The sequence below is a fragment of the Pelecanus crispus genome, chromosome 1, assembly GCF_030463565.1.
Source record: "Pelecanus crispus isolate bPelCri1 chromosome 1, bPelCri1.pri, whole genome shotgun sequence".
NCBI lineage: Eukaryota > Metazoa > Chordata > Aves > Pelecaniformes > Pelecanidae > Pelecanus > Pelecanus crispus.
The window spans coordinates 2,295,720-2,318,241 of record NC_134643.1 but is presented as its reverse complement, the minus strand read 5'-3'; the positions used below and the strand labels follow the sequence as shown (position 1 = coordinate 2,318,241).

Here is a 22,522-nt window from a genome sequence, read left to right as displayed (position 1 = left end):
AGCTCCCCCAGCTGCACTTGTTCAGCACATACATTTGATTATAACCTCAAAGATCAGAAGAGGCAGCAGCATTTTTTTCCTAAGAATAGCTATGGTAGTGAAAAATGGAAATAGGCTGTCAGTCTTCCTCAAACCAGTGCACCTTGCAGGAGCAAGGCCCTGCAAGCCCAATGGGTATGTGTACTTCCAGCTTCCAGCTCTGAGCAGAGTCCTGGGGCTGGGTTAGGCAGAACATGGACCTGGTCTGGTAGCTCCCATGTATCTCATGGCTGTCTTCATACCTTTTCTTGCTTGCAAAGGCCCATCTGTCATAGCTTTACCTGGGATGAGAGCTTGCCGCTCTGCGCTTGGTCTCCTGGTAGATGGCAACCAGGTGTGCTAGAGATAGGCATGGAGTTTTCCATCTCTCATGCAAGAGCCCTTATAGCTGTCTGGCAGAGCTGTATTGTAGTTAGTGAAAAATTGGGCTGAAGGTCTTCCTCCCTCCCTCACTCTGGATGAGAGCTGCTCACTACAGCAGGGACCAGAAGTGCTGAATCTATTTTCAGTCCAGTGGAAATTCTCTTCTGATGTCTTACAGGGACTCCCAGGACCTCCAGGGCAGAAGGGAGACCAAGTAAGTCAAACAGTAAGAGAACAACATGTTTGACTGCCTCAGGTGAAGGTTTTCTGACTTTCCCCAGCTTATTCCATGTGTGCAGCTCTTGCAAGTGCAGTTGAGTGTGTTTGTGGGTGGCTTATGGAGAGATCAAGGCAGCAGGGATGCACTTGAGCTCAGCATCTCCTCTCTGTTTTGCTCTTGTGCTTCTGAAATGAGTTTTGAGCTGATTTAAGGAATGGATAGGGAGAGCAATGAGAAGAAATTTTTCATTGCCCCAGATTGTTCATTTTATGTCCTCTTGCCTTACAGGGAAACCCAGGATTTCCAGGTGCTCCAGCTATGGGGGTAACTATGCATGGATTACAGCCCTTCTTGTGCTATACCTATGCAGCATCACCACCAGTGGTGCCAGTAGACCAAGGACCAAGAGAGATGTATTCCACTGAACTGCAGGAAGAACTAATGGACCCTTTCCTTGATCCTCCAGACAACTATGTCTTCTGCTCCCTTGCTCCACTTCCTGTATTCCCAGCCCTGCACCACAGTTGCCCACTGGGTCCTCAAAGAACCTTGACTGCTGTGCAGGAAACATAAGGATAAAGCTTTCCCACCACTGAAACCCTGTAGTCCAGGCCTGTCCCCCACTCAAGCTCCCCCTTCACAATGGGGTTTTGCTGGTCCCTGCTGAAGAGGAGCTGCCGATGGGTCTTATTTGCCTCATTTCCATGTGGAAACAGGGCTTCTATAGCCTCCTTTTCATGTCCCTCCAAATTCTAGGGCAGCTTTAAGGAGAAACTTTGGTGGTGGCCATCTCTGCATACCCCACAGCATTGCTGCAAGGGCTGTGGGAGCAGCTGGAGATTGCATTAAGGACTGAGACCCACCACCAGGACAGACTGATGCATCCTGGAGGATGCTTGAATGAGCAGGGTACCTTAGGTTTCTTTCCTAGTAACGCTGACAGAATTGTGTTGGAGACACAAGGTAGGAAGACAGCTCTGTAGTCCCTAAACCCAGCTCAGGGCTGCTCTGCATGGTCATAGTGCAGTCATTAAAGTTCATGGCTGTCCGAAGGTTGGTCCTTGGTGTGTGTTAGCAAAGACGAGAGCAACTATCTGCCAATTACCCCTTGCATGTGAGTGATTGTTCAGTCCCATCCCTGGAGCTAAAACCTACTGAAGTTGGTGGGATTCCTTCACAAGCTTCACGGGGTTTGGGATTTGGCTTGTAGCCCTTGTAGCATTTTATGACCCAGTGCAGGTGATGGGTTTCCTATCCCATAACAAGGCTGAGATTCTCTTGCTTTGGAAAAGGTAACATGAATAGAAACTCCTTTGAAAGGGAGATCTTTTTTCCCAAATAAGAGAGCATTTCTGTGATTTCTTTTTATCTTCAGGTTTTGGGACCTCCAGGCAAGAAAGGTGTCAGGGTAAGTCCATTAATTAGCACTGCTTGAAACTTAGATGAGATCTTCGCCTGAAAAAGTGAGGGCTGGACCACGTTTCACCATCTGAATCATATCTCCCTTGTGATTGACTGGAGAGGAGAGCTTGGAAAAGTAGCAATAGTCTTGCCCTGCTGATACTTCTTTTGCTTTTATTAACGTTTTGTGCCTGTCATTCTCTTTCTAGCCCCAGACCATGGGGAAACTTGCAATTTCCACGTGCTAGTTTTAGAAGGTAGAGATCACTGAAGCACAGATCCAGCCCACTCACAGAAGCTACTTTCCAGCCAAGGGAGGCATTGACATAAAACCAAAGCACAGCTGAGGCTGGAAGGGACTTCTGGAGGTCTCTAGTCCCACCTCCTGCTCAAAAAGCAGCCAACTTCAACGCTGGGTCAGGTTGCTCAGGACCTTGTGTGCTGAGCATCTCCACAGATGGAGTTTTCCCCACTTCTCTGGGTCCCTGACCCAGTGTTTGTCCTCCCTGTGACTGGAGGAAATTGAATTTCTCAAACCAGGGAGGTCTCTGAGGCAGAGCTGTTCCCTGACTATGTTGTCCATATTGTACATCTGCTTTATAAGAAGGTGGATATAGTTCACTCTTGCAGAGGCCTCATGGTGGAACGCGGTCCGGAATATCTTAATTTTTTCTTTATTCTTGATAGCTTATTGCCAATCTGCAGAGAAATAAAAGATCTCCCTTATCCTTGTAAGGAGTATTTACTGCAGGGGTAACTTCTCTTGGCTTTTTGACTGCTGGCATTCATAAAATGCCCTACAGTGCTTCTTATCTCCCTCACCCCTTAGAGACAATGAGGTTTGTCCTTTTCACTGGGCTTGGATGTTGGAGCCAGCTCCCTTCGTTGGTCTTGCTGTCCAGACTGCTTAACACCAGTTAGCAAAAATGTCTCTCTCCTTTTAGCCTGGCTGCATTTAAATAGTGACCAGGGACCTAATTTTATCCTGCTTATACCACTATAAATGCACACATGGTGCTTTATAGTATATAAGTTGCATGGCTGGAGAGGGTGTAACTACTGTGATGGGTCTGGTATGGCAGAAGACCAGGTACTGCAGAGAAAGCTTAAGTGTAAATGCAGAGATGGATAGATGGTTGGATTTGGCAAGGGAATGGCTTTCAGAGTGTATTGAAAGTGCAACGTGCAGGTCTAGGGAGCCACATGAACCAGGCTTGTTTTCCTGCATGATATTTTTAGTTTTGGGGATGTCTTTATTCACAGGGAGATATTGGACCAACAGGGGCCCTGGGACCGCAAGGAGACAAAGGAATACAGGGAGACAAAGGAGAGAAGGTAATGCGCTTTCTTTTCTTGGCACATCCTTTATGGGTAGAAGGGTTTATTTTGTTTGTGTCCACAAAGGAAACTCTGAGGCAGATGGAATTCCTTGTGCTAACAAGAAGCACCCATGTGCTGTAAGCCAAGGGGAGACTTGTCACATGGAGAAGACAAAAGCTCCTTGAAAGGAAGTCAGTGAGAGACACAGAGTTACCAATGCTCAGCTCACCCAGCTGCCCATGCTTGATGAAAATGCTTAGGATCTGCTCGATCCTTTCCTGCTAGCTTCAGATGTGGAGATTTGTGTCCTGAGCTTGGAAGCTGCTCTGACAAGACACTGTATCTCCCTCTGCATCTTGCTTAGCACCAGACTTAGCAGCTAACTCCCAACAGTTACAGGAAGGATGGGGAAGCAGGCTGACCCTTGAGGGGGCTGCAAAATGGTGGTGGGGTGGAGACTGCTACCAGTGAGCGTGGCATAGGACATGTTCCCAAAAGTGAGATAATGAATGGAGCAGGGTCATGCCACCCCAGCTTTTGCATAACAATGGAAAAATTGCAGCCAAGATCTGCAAGACTGGGATGGGGAAACCGAGGCACATCCTGGATTGCCCAAATAACACTCTAGTGAAAGTTGGCTCTCCACAATAACACCTCTCAGAGATGGCAAGGAGTGTTGTTAGGAGGGGAGAGGGACCATGTGGTGGCCATAAGGACACACTGGGAGGTAGTACCAGCACAGGGTTTAGCCCTAGCTGTGTCCCTCTCATACATAGAGTTGCAGAGAGGAAAAGCTTCCGAGACGTTACGCTGATGACATGCATCATCATTGATTTTTTGCAGGGAAGCCCAGGTTTCGGCATTCCTGGTCAACCTGGGCTAAAGGGAGACCCAGGTGATAGGGTAAGTGGGGGAATATGCTGGATGTGGAAAGGGGAGGGCTAAGGAGGCAAATCAGGAGGTTCATAGACAAAAATCTCTCTGTCACCTCCATGCGTGTGAATTTGCTGGCCTTCACCCCTGAGGAAATTAATACTGGAGTGGTGACAAGGAGCTGGGCTGTCACCCTGCGTTTGATGATCCCGTGATGGTCGTGGGTGGTGGGGTAGTTAGCACCGTCTTCCACAGTCAGGTGCAAAGGGTGGGGGGGAGGTGTGCTCCTCCAAAATGCAGAGAGACGATTGCTCATGAGTCTGGAAGAAAGCACAGACGGTCAATGCTCAGCTGGTAATTCTGTGAACAGCAAAGCCAAGGAAGCCCCATTTCCAATGGCTTTGTGTCCTGAAAGTGAACTTGACCTATATCTTCCTGACTCTTGTGTCTAAGAAGGTGCAAGCTTCTGGTGGCTCCCACATGAGTTCCGCAATGTCTAGTAGAGGTTGGGTTAATGCCTTAGAATCATAGAATCACAGAATGCTTTGGGTTGGAAGGGACCTTTAGAGGTCATCCAGCCCAACCCCCCTGCAGTGAGCAGGGACAGCTTTAACCAGATCAGGCTGCTCAGAGCCCCGTCCAACCTGACCTGGGATGTTGCCAGGGATGAGGCCTCTACCACCTCTCTGGGCAACCTGTTCCAGTGCTTGACCACCCTCATTGTAAAAAATTTCTTCCTTATATCCAGTCCAAATCTATTCTTCTTTAGTTTAAATCCATTATTCCTTGTCCTGTCAAAACAGGCCTTGTTAAAAAGATTCTCCCCATCCTTCCCATAGGCCCCCTTTAAGTACTGAAAGGCCACAATAAGGTCTCCCCGCAGCCTTCTCTTCTCCAGGCTGAACAAACCCAACTCTCTCAGCCTGGCCTCATAGGAGAGGTGCTCCAGCCCTCAGATCATTTTTGTGGCCTCCTCTGGCCCCGCTCCAACAGGTCCATGTCCTTCTTGTGCTGAGGGCCCCAGAGCTGGACGCAGTGCTCCAGATGAGGTCTCACCAGAGCAGAGTAGAGGGGCAGAATCCCCTCCCTCGACCTGCTGGCCACGCTGCTTTTGATGCAGCCCAGGATACGGTTGGCTTTCTGGGCTGTGAGCACACATTGCCGGCTCATGTCCAGCTGTTCATCCACCAGTACCCCCAAGTCCTTCTCCGCAGGGCTGCTCTCCATCCCTTCATCCCCCAACCTGTACTGATACCGGGGGTTGCCCCGTCCCAGGTGCAGGACCTTGCACTTGGCCTTGTTGAACCTCATGAGGTTCACACAGGCCCACCTCTCTAGCTTGTCCAGGTTCCTCTGGATGACATCTCGTCCTCCTGGTGTGTCAACGGCACCGCTCAGCTTGGTGTCATCTGCAAACTTGCTGAGAGTGCACTCAATCCCACTGTCTATGTCACTGATGAAGATGTTAAATAGCACTGGTCCCAGTACGGACCCCTGAGGGGCCCCACTTGTCACCGGTCTCCATGTGGACATCGAGCCATTGACCACAACCCTCTGGATGCGACCATCCAGCCAATTCCTTGGTGTTCCTTCCTGCAGGGATATTAATAGTCCATTTCATTTTAAACCAGCAAAAACTTGTAAAACCTAACATCTTTGAGATCTCTACCCCTCTGTCAAAACTAGTCACCAAAGTATTAATGGCTTCAAAAGTGGGGAAGACAGATGCATCTAGACAGTGTGTGCTTACAACAACCGCTCTTCTCTTAGGACACCATCTGTTTTCCCCTTCTCTGCATTTTACTACACTGTTTCAGCTGCTAATACCTGCAATCAAAGAGCAGTTTTGCAGCACTGAGTCTGGGATTTACACCCTTTAGATACAAGAGCGGACCCTCACTTGAAATTATTCTACCCGTATCATTCTTGCCATGTGACTAACAGTCTGTATTTCTGCAGGGAAATGTAGGTTTGTCTGGAAAACCAGGTCAGAAGGTAAGTCTATGCAACGACTGCAACACATAAAGCATTATCTCATGACAGATGTCTGTGTCACCCAAAACATCTTGAGTCAGTGGGGTTTTATCTTTGCCATGGGGCTAGTGTCAAAACATGGGGAGTGTTCAAAAGCTGAGAGGTCTGAACAAATTCTGCTTTGCTGGGTTCTCCATACGACACACAGAGCCCTGCATTCTAAAACAATGAAAAGATGCTCTTGCATTTTTAATGAGGCTTTAAAAAAAACCTGCAAATCCTGGCTTGTGGGATTCCTCCTAGCAAAGGTTCAAAACTGGTCAAGAGAGATCTGGAAAACATCCCAAATGTGGTGTTTGTTCAGTGAATCTGTCTCGCTGTGTACATTTCTCAAACAACATTGCTCCCCAGGCTTGGCTGAAGCAGTGCATGGATTTGGGAAATGTTACAGCATGATACATAGCCAAGTGAACGGAATAGGTAGGCTGGATCAGCTTCATGGGCATGGAGAAATTGGATGTCAAAAGATATAAATGAGATTCATCCAAGACAGGATGTGTTAACAAGATGTGTTAATGCAGTTGCAAGGTACAGAAGGCAGCAAGAGGTATTTTGGGTTGGGAGAAGGCATGGTGAGGCGGTTGAGTGATGAGGAAGGTCTCTGTTGCACAAACATCAAGCAGAGCAGATGTGTAAGTACCCACCCATGAAAGCTCAATTGATTTTACATGGGAATAGAAGTTAAAACATGGAAGGGGAACTGGCCCTGTGTCCACACTGTGCTGTCAAGATTGGACCCATCTCCTGGGTCTCTGCTAATGGGCCACCTCATTTGAGCTGCAAAGCTTCCTGAAGGTGGAGAACCTCAAAAGAGTCTGTCTTGCAGTGTCTGCCAAGGCTGATCATGGAGCCTGGATGGATTACATTAGAGATTAATGCTTTCCAGCCTAGCCCACTAAGCAAATACTGTAAGTGCAGCCCTTCCTAGCACAGGGTAGATGCTCTGAGTCCAAGCTTCAGCCAGGATTGTGGAAGCAATTGCATGGCCATGGGGCCTGGCATGCTGTCTGAATATGCCCCTCAATGTCTAAAACACGGGGACTACAAAATGCAGAAGAGGAATGTAACAACAGTCTTGTTTTCTTTAGGGGGATATAGGTCTGAAGGGAGAGAAAGGTGAACCAGGATTGCCTGGGAAACCAGGCAAGACCGGACTAAGCGGTAAAGATGTAAGTAGAAGCTCACAATCCAGTCAAATGGTCATGCTGAATCCCTTGGTACACCACTGTACCAAGCTAACAACTCCAGGTTATGCCCTTGCAGTAGCAAGTAGGAACAAGTGACAAGATGAGACCAGTCAGAAACATGCATGTTATACAAGCCTAATTGGGGAAAAGACAGGTCACGGCACAGCAGTGGTCAACAAACAAGACTGGACAAACTTCCTTTAATTAGGCGTGATGGTTTGCTCATCAAATGATCTAACTTCTCATTTGCTCTGTCCTTTCATTGCAAGTGAGGAGGTAGATCCTTTGCATGTTGTCATTAGGGCGTGCTTTAGGCTATGTTTTGGGGCAATACTCTTTACCTTTGGTCCAGGTGGAACAAGTGCGTGGCACCGTGGTGTTTGTGTTACACTGCCTGGGCACAGCATTTCTTACTTTTTATTCAACGTCATACTCTTTCATCATTGAGTCACGTCTGTCTGATGTGCAGGGAACTAGCACAGTGCACAGCCACACCAGCTCTGAAGGGCTTGCTCTTGTTTTTAGGGCAGAATAGTTTCCTCTTACAACCAAACAAGGTGGCCCCTCAGAAAAGCATCATAACTGGCTTCAGGAAAGCCTCTCCTAACCAGTCAGTGAAGACCTTTTTTCAGTTCAAAGGGCTGAGCTGATCCCTGAACATCAAGTGGAATAGGATCACCAAGGGGAGGCTTGGAAAAAAAGCAGCAGACACATTTCTGATCCTGAAGCACTGCTGCTCAACACCCTTGACTTCAGAGTCACCAGAGATTTCAAAATAAGACCTCTTAACCCAAGTAGGAAATTAGGGTAAAAAGCTTGGTCACAGGTGGAAATGTAACCTAGCACTTTTGCACTGTGTTGTAGGGAGAACCAGGGAAGAAAGGCACCTCTGGGACCAAGGTAATCGATGGGGAGTCCACACCTTCCAGAGTTAAATAGGTACCAAACACAGCAGGCTCACTCACAGCTGGAGCTCTGGGTACAGCAGCCTAGGAGAAGGGCTGCACTGAGTTAGAGCGAAGGTCTGTCCGTCCCAGCATCTCACCTCCAAGAGTGACCAACTTCTCTGGAGGTCCTGGGAATAACACAAAAGCAGCATGTCCTGCATGAGAGGTGATGTCTTACGGGTTTGATAGCTCTTGGTAGATTTTGCTTCCATTAATTTAGTTACCCCACATAAACCTTTAACACCCTCAAACCCCCTGGGCAAGGTATTGCACAGGTTAGTTAAGCAGCAGCTGGAAAACAACACCCTTTGATTTGTTTTGAAGCTGACCCCTGCTCATTTTATTTCCTGTTTACTTGTCCTTAGGTTAGGCAAGACTATGAAGAATCCTCTTCATCTCGCCCTTGGCTTTTCTTTGTCTTATTTTAACTTTGGTTTCATCTTCCAAAGCTAAAGGCTGAAAAAGAAAGACCAAAAAATCTTTTAGAAGCTCCTACTCCTCTCTTTTAGGGAGAAGCTGGTGTCCCTGGAGAACCAGGAGAGAGAGGACTCAGGGTAATAATTTTTATTATTATAATTTTCTGCCCAGGTGAGTGGTGGGGCATCAGGGGAGGCTGCTGTGCTGCTGCCCGGGCACCCCTGGTCTGTGCAGGAGGGGAGGACTTCCTTCTCCAGCCCGAGAGTTCCCACTTAGAAACATCCATGTGCAAATATTTCTTTCCTGAGTGAAAAATCATAGAGAGGTAGCATTTTTCTTGTTTGTTTTACTTTTTTGAGCTGCTGGATGTGCTCAGAAATAATTTCTGATTGCTTCTCTGAATCCTTGCTTGCAGGGTCCACCTGGACTCCCAGGACGGCCTGGAGAGCAGGGGATAAAAGGCGATACAGGACAGCCTGGAAAGGATGTAAGGCAATCCCTAAAGGAGCAGTTGAGAGAGGGAGGATTTGGGATAGTGCAATGCCAAAGAAACAACCGTATTTTTTTCTGCCTTACAGTCTGCGAGGCATAGAAAGCTCCCTCCCTCTTTCCTGGGGAGGTGGTCTTCTCTTCAAAGGGAAGATTAGGGCTGTTTCTCCCTTCTTATTTGATTAGCTAGAGCACAAGTTAAATAGCAGGACTGTGCCGTGGGGGCTTCTGAGTGTGCAAAAACTTCCCCAGCCCCACGCTGCTGGAAACGAAATGCTTAACACTGTCTCAGTCTGGTGCAGAAAGGGAATGATGCACTTACGCTCTGTCTGTCTGTCTGATCTCCCTCTAATAACTTTGGAAAACACTGGCTAAGATCAGCTACATTGTCAGAGGTCTCAAAGACATGGTGTTTCTACAAACTTTGTGAAACTGAGCAGCTGGCTAGGGGAAAGTCCCTAATGAGCCTACCCACTGAGGAAGAGGCTAATAGTCTCACCCTTTATTAAATATCAGAGAACTCCTCCACAGGAGAGATGTTGAAATCCAGATTTCATTAGCTCAGCTGCGCAAAGACGGGCTTGTTAGTCTGTTGGATGCTGAGCTGGCAAGAAGAGGGGATACTGCTGAGACCCCCTCCTCTAACATGTTCTCATCCTGCCTCCCTCTCCATCTCCTAGGGAATCACTGGAGAGAAGGGAGACAAGGGCGAATCTGTAGGTTTGCACATTCTCATTTATAACCTTGCATGAGAGAAAGTCTTGTTTGGGGACTAAAATGCTGAATTGCACCACTCACTATTTTTTGGGGGTGGGGGTACGGTGGTGTTGTATCTTCATAGGGTGAGCCTGGGCTGCCTGGGACTCCCGGAAGCATTGTGAGTAATGCCTAATTCTGTTGTCTTACACAGTTCTTTGGGGAAGTGGTATATTGAGATTTATCATTAATCCTGGGTACCACAGAGGATGCATTGCCAGAACTTATTGCTCGCAACAGTGCATGTTGTAGAGTGGATTTCTCTTCTAGCCTTATCAAAGGTGCAAAGCAGTGCAGCTACCTCCTCTACAGATATATGCATGAATCCCACCCCAAATGGCTTGTTATTGATGGTGCAAGAAGACTGTGACACAGAAGAGACTAAAAGCTAGCTGTGAACCCTTCTGATACCTTTAATCACTACCTGTTGTGTAATCGAGGCATCTGGGCTCCTTCTATAGTCAAGACAGACAGATGGATGCCTTCTAGGAAAGGTGCTTAGGCAGATGGGATGACTCATGCTCAGGACTCTCTTGTGCCTTTGCATGGAGTTTTCCTTTGGATAAGAGGCCTAACATCAAGGTGGGTCGGATGAATAGCAAGCAACTCAACTGAGGTTTATCAAAAATAAGTCTGGAACAGATTTTGAAAGGTCATTTAGGTGGTCAGGAAAATGTTTTGGTACATAAATGTGCAAGGAGGCATTTTTTCACCCCATTGGCTTCAGTGGAGGTACAGTCACCTCAGTGTAAAACTGAACCACTGCGTTAGGACTGGGAGCCACAGCCTCTTGGGAGAGCTGTGCTAGACTTTATCTTCCATCCCTAGGGATCAGGCATTGGCCGGATCTGCTTCAAAGTGGGCAAAATGCTACGAATCACCTTCAACAGTATTATTCCTGTACAAAACAGTGGTTTCTGCTGACTTCAGAACTCAGGACAAGCCAGGAGCAAGAATCATTGCCTTCTGGTGATGGATGCCTCTCCATATATCACAGCTCTCTGCTCCCAACCCTACCAACATGCTGCTTGAAACCACCCCATTTTGTGGTTCCAGCCCCATTTTCAAAGAATCATAGAATCATAGAATCGTTTAGGTTGGAAAAGACCTTTAAGATCATCCAGTCCAACCATTAACCTACACTGCCAAGTCCACACTAAACCAATCAAGGGTAGACTAGACTAAACCATGTCCTGAAGTGCCACATCTGCCCGTTTTTTGAACACCTCCAGGGATGGTGACTCCACCACCTCTCTGGGCAGCCTGTTCCAACACTTGGCCACTCTTTCCGTAAAGAAATTTTTCCTAATTTCCAACCTAAATCTCCCCTGGCACAGCTTGAGCCCATTTCCTCTCGTCCTATCACTAACTACATGGGAGAAGAGACCAACACCCACCTCACTACACCCTCCTTTCAGGTAGTTGTAGAGAGTGATAAGGTCTCCCCTCAGCCTCCTCTTCTCTAGGCTAAACAATCCCAGCTCCCTCAGCCGCTCCCCATCAGCCCTGTGCTCCAGACCCTTCACCAGCCTTGTTGCCCTTCTCTGGACACGCTCCAGCACCTCAATGTCTTTCTTGTATTGAGGGGCCCAAAATTTTCAGATGTTATTATCTACTGGGGCTCCTGTTCACTTGTCTCTTGTGTGTTCTGCACTACTTGGACACTGGTATGTTTGGGAGTGTGACATGGGGATATCAAGCATCTCCTGTTCTCTTCAAAACTGGGAAGAGCCTTGTTGCTCCAGGTTATGGCAAGATCCTCCTCTGCTAATGCATATATGCTAATGCATAACCATCTCACTCCATCAGCCAGCCAGGTGGTCTTAGGGTTCAAAAGGCTTGTTCTCACTCATGCAGTTACCCAACTGGATACTTAAATATCCCACTAAATGCCCATGTCAGAGAAGGACACAAGCAATGCAGTTCCCTTTGAGAGTGACTTCATTGGAAATGCAGATGCTGACACCAACATCACAGCCACCCTGAATTTCTTACCTGTGAGAGCAAAGATGCTGCACCAGCTCCCTGTTGGTTTGAGTCCAAACATAGCAGGTTTGGGTTGCTGGCTGATTTGGGAGAAAGCAGCTGGCTCTGTGCCCATGGGCTAATGGGAGAAGGGCTAATGGGGATGAAAGACACATGGAAGTGAGAGTTTGTATCAAAGACATCATCATTCACTTTGTGAGCAAAGTTTCTTCCTTTTTTTTGCAGATGTCTTCTCTGGAGCACACCATCACCCTGAAAGGTGACAAGGTAAGATCTCCTCCTTGCTTGAGAAGATGTGTGTTGAAGCTGAATATATGATTATTTAAGCAGGATGTTTCAAGTGGAGCGGAGTTGCTCCAGATTTAACTTAATTATGTGAATGAATGAGATAGTTGCAAGAAAAGGCTGGTCGGTCCCTGTGGAAAAGATGTTGTTAGTCTGGGGCCAGTGTGTGAGAAATACCACAATGCATGATAAAACCAGCATCTCCACTGACAATTTTAGAGGGGATGAAGAACTAACATGCTCCTGCTGGCTTACAGGGAGATTGCGGAAAGGATGGCTTGAAAGGCGAAAGAGGTCCTCCAGGCCCAAAGGTATGTCCCAAATACATCTTTGTGTTGGTGCCATTGTGTTGGGCTGGACAGGGGGGAAGAGCATCCATCTGAGATCTCTTCTACCTGCCCCGCCCCCAAAAAAAGATTGGGTTTTAAAAGCAGAGTTTCTGAGCTGGGCTTGTAAACTTGCCGTCAGCGTGATGCTGTAGTCCTCCAACTTGATTAAGCAGATACACAACATTTAGGCAGGACGATGTTCAGGAGCCAGATGGGATAAATTTCTAAAATGTTCAGGGATGTTTCCTTCCTTTCTTTTCCTCCTGCAAGTTGAAGGGCACATCAGAAAGTGATGGAAGGAGAAAAGGTTTCTGATACCACACACATCTAGAGGTTTTTAGAGGTGGGACCAACTCCTTCACTTAATGGAGAGGAAAATGCCACAGAAGGCAGTGTCAGTGAGTACAGATGGATCTCCTGGTTGGCACAAGATCCAGGTCTTTGCAAAGGCAAGGACTCATCCAGGTGACGTGCATGGGCTGTGCCTCAGATGTACCCAGTTCAGCTAGTGCACCCCAACAACGTGGCTCCTTTGCCCTGGCACACATTGGCATGGACATGCAGCGCACTCAGGGCCTTCCTGGCGCCCTTCATTCCACCGGAATCTGTCGATACAGTAATCAGATTTCAGTGAAATGAAGCCCGTCAGAGAGGCAGGTCAGCCCCCACCTCAGCAGATGTTCCTCGCCCCACCACTGGACTTCCTAAGCCACTGCAGCTCATCTGTCATTTCATCCGTAATGGTGGCCCAGGATCACTCACCTGGAGAGCCACACCATGCTGGGCAAGAAGAGATGGACAGCCCGTCCATGGGACTTGCTGTTGGGAGTCTAACCCATTGGAGATATTTGACCTGGACTGCATGTGGCAGTATGGAGGGCCACCAGGACCACAGCCACCTCCAGAAGGGACCAGCAACCATGGGGGCACCTTGGCCATCCTCCTTCTTGCTGCTACCTCTGCATAGCTGCCACAGCAGCGGCAGCACCAGTGGCATTGAGGGGGCCTCAGAAACCTTTGCTGCTTTATACATTGTGCATTGCCAAGAAATGGCGAAGGGGATGGTGCAAAGCTCTGGTCCAAACCCCACTTTGATGATGCTCATGTCTGGCTCTGGTCGAGGCCTGCCCTACAAAATGCAGCCGGCATCTGTGTCTGATGGAGGAGCAAAGGAGCCCATTGAGCAGGGTGGGATTCAGCCCCCCTCTCTGAGCCCACAGGGGTTTGGCTGGGGTCACTGTGTGGGCTGGTAGCAGAGTAAGGGCCAGATATGTGACTTTTTCCCCTCCTCAGAGCTCCTCTTCTTGCTACTCATCAGGTTAATGACTTAATTAATGAGTTGTTCTTGTTCATCTACAGGGAGAACCCGGTCCACCAGGCAAAGGAGTGGAGATGAAGGTAAATAAAATAAAAATTATAGAGCATATTAATGTTGGAAAACACCTCCCTCTCTGCTGGGGTTGGGATGGCAGAGGGGACCCAGTGTGCGTCCCCAGGCTTAGCCACTGCCACCCCCAGGACCAGCTTCCTGGGCTGGAGGAGAGAGGATGAGTAGTTCTGACCCATCTTTCCTCTTGCAGGACCTGGAGAGGCTTTTTGAAGCAAATGGTATCAAGGTAGGTAACGCTTTGACCTTCCTTCTGACAAGGTGATTGTAATTAAGCTTTTTCATCTATTCCCTCTGGCCTTCTGTAGTCTATGTGTGCTCCCCCAGGTCCAGCACTGGCACGCACAAGAAAGCAGGGTTATTACATTTCCTTTTACAGCTTACCATATATACTTAAATGCTTCTTGGACAGCTTTTCTGCTGCTGTGTTATGGGGTGGATGGTGGCTTTGAGCCCATGTGACATTGAGGCTTGGCAAATACCCATTCAGAGCTTGGTGCTACCACCTCGGTTAGCTTGTACTTCAGCCCTGGGTCTGCACAGCCAACAAGAGGAGACCCACACAGCTTCTGGGTGCTCTGGCCATCCTGTGTGTCCTGTTTAGTGCTAAGTCTGGTTTGGGTTGTTCCTTAGCTTATAACACAAATAATAGTGAATAATCACTGTGCAATACAGCAGTGCTAGACTGGTGGCCTCCCTCTCCACTCTCGAGGTTGCCATCAAGCTCAGGAAGTGTAATGAGGCTCAGCTTTTAGTATCTACCAGGCAGGTACTTATAGTTGTGCTTGTTACCTTCAGCTCCTTTCTGTAAGCTCTGGAGATATGACCAAGGGAGCTGTTGGCTGTCGGAACACATTGCATCACCAGGTGCCCTGTGAGCCCCACTGGAAATGCATCGGTCATTATTTCAGGGTGGCTGCACTTGCACTGCTGTGTGTCAGGAACAGGAGGGTGGCATTGGGCTGCTGCCTTAATGGTCTCCACTGGTTGCAGCTGGCACTGCTGAAGGACCTCTCCAACGCGCTCCTGCGGGATGGGCTGGACGGGTTAGTGCGGCAGCTGGGTGGCTCCAGGACAAGCAAGACCTCCAGGAGAAAGCAGGCACCTCTGCATGCCACCAAGCATGGCGTGAGTATTGTCATCTGTTATCCTCAGGGGGCAGACCGACCTTGAAGGAAATGAGAGACAGAAATGAATCATTGAAGGCTTCAGGGTCACCTCTGTCATCAAGCAGGTTGCAGTGACTTGCAGCCACTGTAAGAAACAGTTAAGCTGGAAGAGGCTAATGGCTCGCACCAGGATCTTGAATCTTCAGCTTAAACTGATGGGATTTCTAAGCACTCTTTTTTTTCGTTGGAAATAAAGGAACCAGTCAACCCTTGTTGTTGATGGAGGTAGTTAGAAGCCATCTTCCAAAGCCATCAGCCTCCTTGTGCCCTTTGAGACCTGCGGGTTGCTGGAGTGGGGGGTGTGCAAGGGGAGCAAAGCAGCTGAAAGCACAAGAAGCGATCACAAGGGCAGCCTCAAAAGCAAGAGGGATCCCAGGGAAACAGGACTAGCTTGGAGAGAAGGCTTGGAGGTGACCAGCAGGGAACTGCTGACTACTTGCTCCATTCTGGTTCATGAAGGCCACCAGGTGGGACAGAGCATGCTGCAGAGATGGAGCAGTGGGCAGAAATAACCCGTCAAGATCCAGCTCTTCACTTATGTGGTTCCTGGGAGCTCAGGTTTGTCATGGCCACACTGACTCACTTTTTTTGACGTTGCAGGATTCACTGGTGTTCGATATTTCTCGTGATGCCCTGGCCAGTACCAAGGTGACAGAAGAAGCACAGAGCCTGGAGGTGGAGGCTCAGTTTAGTGTGCCGATATCTGGAAGACTCCCTAAGGTGAAAATAAACAGCAGAGCTGTTGAAATGCAGTTATGTAGATCTGTGCTCCTGTCCACCTAGTCTGCTGCAGCAATAATATTAAGAGATTGCACAACTGATGCGTACCAGCTTCCTGTGAGCTCCCAGTCCATTCTCCAGTGATGCTTCCTGCTGATCCTTGTCTTCCCTTCCTCTCCACCCAACGACAGCTCTTTCTTGTCTTCTCAGCAAAAACCAGCACAGGTTGGGTCATGTTGGTTTTCTGTTGAACTCGCCCTGCAACTTCTCCTTACTTGGAGGCTGTAATCTAGGTGCGTCTCTCCTGGGCTGGCAGGGACGGATCCAGTCCTGCTGTCAGACTGGATTGAGATTGCCCAAGAGAGGAGTCCCTGCCATGACTCCACAGCTCTCATTTTCTTGAGTAACCAGGCGAATTGTTAGAGATAATCTAATCACCTGCATCCTTTGCAATTACAAGAAATAGTTTGTGGTACAGGAATTAGGAATTTATTAGCAAAGTTAAGGCTTAATCTCCATGCTGAACCCAAGTTCCAATGTGGTACAGCACACCTCCAGAAATAACATCAGAGGCCTGTATCCAGGTCACCTCTCATAGCTGCTGGAGGAGTCATGGTTCTTAATTTGCCTGTACTAGACAGTCCTGATAAGAGATAATCCAGGAAACAGTGCCTGCAGCTGCGGTGGGGCTTTTCTAGTCCTCTTTTTATGACAGCCAAGAAGTGACTCACTCTCCATAAACCCTTGTTGGTCACTGGTAGGAAATGTTGTCTCACACTGGAGCACAAGAGCTGTGGGGGTGTTTGGAGCCAACTCCTGATGATTTTATCTTCCTCTGTGGTTGGTTCAACAATGACATGGTTGCTCAGGCACTTAGACAGGGTGAGACAGGCTCATCCCCTCTCAGTTCCAGGCACTTGCTGTGATCTCAGGTGAGACGTTGCTTTTCTGGATCATTGCAACCTGGATGATAGCATTTTAGGGGCTGAAGAGGGGATGAAGTGCTCACCTGCAGGTGTGTTTGCACCAAGAGACCTAAACTGGCTGTGTACCAGCAACCTTGGAGACAGCAATACTGGGATCTGGGGTACAGAGACACCAAAGCTGTCTCTGTTGGGCTTTGGAAGCCCAACCCAATCTGGCAGAAAGGGTTGGGGACCTCTCTGATCATCTAGGCCAGCCTGTCTAGGCTAGACTTCAACCAGAGAGCTGGCAGCGAAGGATTCAAAGCAGCCCTCCAACCCACCAGGGATCCTTGCAGTCTGCCCCAGCCCATCCTTGTTGGCACTTGCCAAGTAAGGTGCAAGAGGAGGTCTTGGCACCTCGGTCCTCCAGCCTTGTCCTGCTGTCTCTGAGCATGCTATTGAATAAATGGCAGTGGTGGTAAAGCAGTGTATTATGGATGATGTCTTGACTTAGAAAAAGCAGGAACTTTCTTTGGTCTCCATAGGGTCCGTCTGCTGATGCTGTTGAACCTGTGTACCAGCCCCTAGGAAACCCTCCTGAGTCCTTGGAGAAAACATCTGAGGAAAGAAGGAAGGAGAGAGACTCAAGAGGGTCAAACACTTCTCTCAGCAGTGTATGTAAATGTCTGTTCAGTGACTTTTCATTACTTTTCCGTTTGTGCTGATTTAAGACATGCAAAGTGGTTACATTTCTCAAAGCTCGATTGGACAAATCCTTGCAATTCTGTGAGTTTTGTCCCTATTTTACTGAAGTGAAAAGCTAGGTTAGAGAGAGGGTAAGGATGTCTGCATGAATTAGTGTCAGAGCCCAGAAAAGGGTCTTGCTTTCCATCTTACACTCTGGTAATTAGTAAGAGCGTGTTGTCGCTCACCTACCACCCTCTGCAGAGCTTGGCTGTGCCCCCACCACACCCAGAAGATGATCTGCAAGGAAATCAGTCCATGGAGCTTCTCGAGTCCTTGGAGGAGAAGGTGGAAGGACAACCACAGCAGGACACCAGCCATGTACGTCTTCCCCAGCAATGCTGGGCAGTAGACCAGTGTGGAGATAAATGATAGACTGGAAGGGACTGGGATGCACATCTCTCACCCAGTGCTCTGAGTCCTGGGACAGCCCTCCCCACATGCCCAGAGACAACTACTGCTTGGACATTGGACCTGGGCAGGAAGCTGATGGCCAAGCTTGTTCTCTGCATGCAGGCAGGGAAGTGGGAACTCCCCAGAGCCCTTGGCAAATTGTTTTGGTGTTTAATTACCCACTTTTTGAAAGAAAAAGGACAATCTCTTTCTAATCTGAATCTATCTGGTTTCAGCATCCATCCCGGCTTTTGAGCTTGGTTGATCAAATAGTTGATAGATCAGACTTGTAATACTCCAGGGACAGTGCAGACCCCAGACAGTGAATTTAAGATATGCTCCCTGACAAGATATTTGCTTTTCCTTCTTACTTTTCACAGATGTCTCAGAACATCCACAGACCCTCAGGTTTCCCTGCCCAGCGTTAGTCTTTTAGACCCTGGTATGCACTCTCCTGACCCCAGTTCTGGGTTGCAGAGCCTGACTCCCTTGAAGATTTTAGGGTCTGAGCAGGAATCTGGGGACTTCCTCCTTTTTAAGGACTCACAAACAAGAGCAAATTGTAATTAATAAGCCTTTGTGGGTCAGCTGAGCCAAGGTGACTGTCCCAGAGGAAACATGATGCAGGGTGACTCACCTTACCTCTTCCTTCAAGGTCTGCAAGACATTTGCCTCTTAAAAAGTTGAAGTGGTTTGTTACTGCACCTCAGCTGAGGGACAGTAGCAAAGAGAGAGGTTTCTTCTATTGCCAGGAGCTAGAACTGCTTTACAAGTGCCTGTGTACGTACCCGCTAAGATGTGTTATATCATTTTCAGCAAAGTTGGAGGGCACATCCAGACTGGTAGCAGCAGTTAGCACATCTCAGCTGATCAGCAATAAGTTGAGGTGTTGCTGCAGTGTGGTTGTCTGACCCCCAACATCCCATTTCACTCTTTTTTTGTTTTCTTTTTTCTTTTTTTTTCTTTTTTTTTTTTCTTTTTTTTTTTCCTACCCATCTGGGCATGCATTTTCTCCTGAAAGCCCAAACCACGCTCCGCTGCCATGTACCAAACCCAGCACCCTCCAGTTTGAACTTCATTGTAACCACAAGTGCGCAGCCCAGCCCAGCTAGGAGACCCTAACCCAACACCACGCATTGAGTGACACCAGCCTCAGTGACAGAGAGAGAGAAAATGCATTCATTCCATGCTGTTTTAACGCCTTTGCATACTAATGCGTGATGGAGGGAATACTCTTTTTGAAAATACTCAGAGACAGGATCCCTGCAGCCTTAAAAAATGAAACAAGCAAACAAAAAATTCCCTTGGATGTTTGCTTGCCGCTACAGGCACAGTTACTGCTAGGAACAGTATTAGCAAGGATAGTTCTAGGAATAGCAATAGGAGGGTAGCTCAAAGCGGGGAGGCCCTGTTGGAGAAAATCTCGCTTTGATTTGAGTAGTCTGCTGAACAGTTGCTTCTGCTCCCATCACTTTAGCCGTCTCCCGGCTGGCTCTGCAAATGAACACCGCACTGAGTCACGAAGCTGGCACAACCTTTGTTGCAGCAGCCACGAGAGGGCTCCCGGCACAAACACACGCACACGCCACACACACGCGTGTATGTGTAAGCTGCAGCTCTGGAGATTGTGGCCTGTGCCATGAGCATCCATCAGCTTTGTTTCTCCTCCTGGATGTGCCGTTTCCCTTGGCTGGGCATGGTTAAACTGGAGAGACACCTGGAAGCACAAAGGATGGAGCCCAAACCCCCTCATTTCTTGTGGGATTGGGCTGCAGGACCCTGCATGAGGTGGGAACTTTTTGGTGCTCCACTCCTGAGAGCAGGTTCACCTCAGTCCCTATGGACCTGCACCCAGCAACCATGAAATTGGGGTGGGTCTGTGTCCCAAATCTGTGGCTCCATTTGAAACTGTGGAATTTAACTGTGCTGGATGCTCTTTATGAGCAGACTCCTCAAGGCTTCACACATGCCCCTGTGTGGAGTCATTTAATAAATCAGACCCACCACAGACACAGCATCTTCTTCCTCGATGAAACGGGAGTGACCTCTATTTGTTTGGTGTCTGGGAGCTAAATGCGTCCATGTGCCCAGACACCCTGGCCATGGCACCAGGAAGGAAAAGGGATGGTGTGGCCATGCCAAATATGACATTTGGGCAGAAAGGAGAACTGTCCTCAGTAATTAGGGGTGTAAGCAATTAATTTAATCCCTGCGTCCCAATTAATTTAATCCCTGCATCCCAAGGACCAAAAGCAGTCTTCTGTGTCCCATTTGGGATGCCACTTTTTTTTTAAAGCCCAATGGGAAGTGCAGAGCAGAGCCATAAAACTGATTCCTATCTGGCTCCCAGGCTCATTTGTCATGAGAGACCTAAGACCAGACATTTTTTTACCCAAACTCAGGATGCCTGAGATGACACAGTTTCTGCATTGAAGAGCTTTCACAGGAAGGAGATACCAAATATTAAAGGGCTCTTTAATCTTGCGGTGAAAGGCAGGAGAGCTGGAGGGAGGAAACGGAAGACTTATAATTCAAATGGGAAATCAGAGCTCAAGCTGATTAACCCCGGGAGCAGGCTGGAGGGAGATGGGACAAAGCAGCGATTCCCCGTCTGTTGCTGCCTGAGTTATCAGGAGCAGAGCACAGGGGGCTGGGGGAAGGTTTGCACTTTGGGTTTATAGAGGTGATTGCCTGCCCTCTTGGGGCTGGTGTTCAAGAGCCCTGTAGATTAGTGCATGCAAAATCAGTGCCATCCGACAGTGATGGGTCTTGGGCAATAATTATTGGTGTAATCCTGCAACCGGGTATTGCCAGACACCTTTTTCTGAATGCCAGCCCAGAGGATTCCCTATCAAATGAAGAGCTGTTTGAAAGATGGGCAGGTAGCACCACCCTTCCTGCTCTCACGTCCAATGATTCCCATTTTGGTAGGGGCATTTGTAAAAGTGGAACAGCTGCCGCAAGTTTTTTAGGGCACTTCAAACCCCCCAGCACAATTAGATCTGCACCCCAGGGTGTTTTCCTCAGTTTCATTTGGCATAAAATCCCTTATACCCTCAAGAGGAGGGAAAAGTGTGATCCAAAGGCAGGGAAACAGGAGCAGCCCCTCTCCCCCTGCAGCTCCTGCATCCTCTCATCCCTGCTGGTTCCTGAAGCCGGATTGAAGTCAGCGGAGGGCAATGCAAAGGGAGCGAAATAGAGCCAGTTGTTTTCCTGTCAGCAGCAGCTGTAATCACGAATTTTACCTGTTAAAAGGTTCATGGGGCCCTAGAGAGAAGGAGCCTGTAATAGCCCAAGAGCTTAGTCCCGGAGGCGCAATTTCTGGCTGGCAGGAGTTAATGGGGGAAGCAAATTAACTGATATAGAGGCAGGATGAGCCCAGGTACACGTGCCCATGTGAGAAGCGGTGGCTGGTTACTCTTTCCATGGATGAGCTACTTCTTTGGCATTACAGGACCGTACTGGACAGTTCCTGCCTCCTCCATCTCCCAAATCCCCTGCAGTTAAGCTTACTCATTTTCAGAGTTAATTCAGATAAATGCCCCTGGTTGTCTCCCTGAGGATAAACCCATAGTCACTTAATTTTCCTACCTGATATCTTCTTGGCCTTTTCTATTTCTCTCTTTCCTGTACCTCTTTCTTTGCAGGAATATTTTTTTACTCCCCCTTTTATTTCCATTTTTCTCATTCCTGTCCTAATTTTACCTGTTCCTTTCTTCCTTTTCTCCCTTCTCTCTTTTCCTTTCTTTTTTACACTGCCACCTGCCATCCATAAATCATTCCTTTAGAAAGCAGCAGCCTCTCTACTTTTCTTTGAGGTGCCTTATTGCTGGCATCTCAGAGCAGGAAACTGCTAAAATTGCGGAGGAATTGCAGAATGGAGGAGAGTTATTACCCCCTGCAATTTCCCACCACCCTAGTAAATGGCAGCTTTATGAGATCGCATGCATATGGGTCGCCTTCAAAACCTCGGCGAGGTCTTGGCAACCCGTGGGCTTGCCTCGCCTCTGCCTTGTGACGCTATTCACACATCTGCAAATTGAACATGGACCCGTGCTAAAGAGCAGCAGCATTTTGCAGGCGGTCTGTACGCAGATGAGCTGTGACCCGGTGCAGGATGGATGGGAACGTCCACATGGTCTCACCTGATGGTGCCATCGGATCCACCCAGATCACCTCTGCGTAAGCCTGGGAGATGTTTCTGTAGCCTGTCCCACAAAAACACATAGTCTGTCCCACATCACTGACCTGTCTTTTATTCTTCCGTCTCCTCACCATGTTTCAGTAAAGAATTTCAATTTTAATTGGACAAGTATAATTTTTTTTTCTCCTTATGTATTTTGGTGAGTCAGAAACTTCCTGGGTTCATTAGCCACTAGATGAAACTATCATCCAGCTAGTTAAAATCCAGCAAAACAGGACTATCATCCCTGCAAACCTGACAGCGTAATGTCCAGAGCTGGACTAACCAGCATTTCTTGGAAGTCCTTCATTTAGGATTTACTCTCCCTTAACTTTAACCAGCTGAAAGTCTCAGCATATACTTCTAGGTGAAATT

At 48.1% G+C, this 22,522-nt stretch overlaps 1 protein-coding gene across 1 annotated transcript in view; it reads left to right on the top strand.

Moving 5' to 3' along the window:
* LOC104037235 (uncharacterized) overlaps positions 1–22,522 on the top strand; it is a 110,857-nt gene that overhangs the window by 40,971 nt on the left and 47,364 nt on the right. The window contains exons 38-56 of the mRNA XM_075727586.1: positions 581–616; positions 1,998–2,030; positions 3,287–3,358; positions 4,187–4,246; positions 6,176–6,211; positions 7,339–7,419; positions 8,302–8,337; positions 8,894–8,938; positions 9,217–9,288; positions 9,971–10,006; positions 10,132–10,167; positions 12,258–12,299; positions 12,575–12,628; positions 14,006–14,044; positions 14,227–14,262; positions 15,027–15,161; positions 15,803–15,922; positions 17,373–17,501; positions 17,776–17,892. Of these exons, the coding sequence (XP_075583701.1) occupies positions 581–616; positions 1,998–2,030; positions 3,287–3,358; positions 4,187–4,246; positions 6,176–6,211; positions 7,339–7,419; positions 8,302–8,337; positions 8,894–8,938; positions 9,217–9,288; positions 9,971–10,006; positions 10,132–10,167; positions 12,258–12,299; positions 12,575–12,628; positions 14,006–14,044; positions 14,227–14,262; positions 15,027–15,161; positions 15,803–15,922; positions 17,373–17,501; positions 17,776–17,892 (1,215 nt within the window). The remainder of the gene's footprint in view (positions 1–580; positions 617–1,997; positions 2,031–3,286; positions 3,359–4,186; positions 4,247–6,175; positions 6,212–7,338; positions 7,420–8,301; positions 8,338–8,893; positions 8,939–9,216; positions 9,289–9,970; positions 10,007–10,131; positions 10,168–12,257; positions 12,300–12,574; positions 12,629–14,005; positions 14,045–14,226; positions 14,263–15,026; positions 15,162–15,802; positions 15,923–17,372; positions 17,502–17,775; positions 17,893–22,522) is intronic.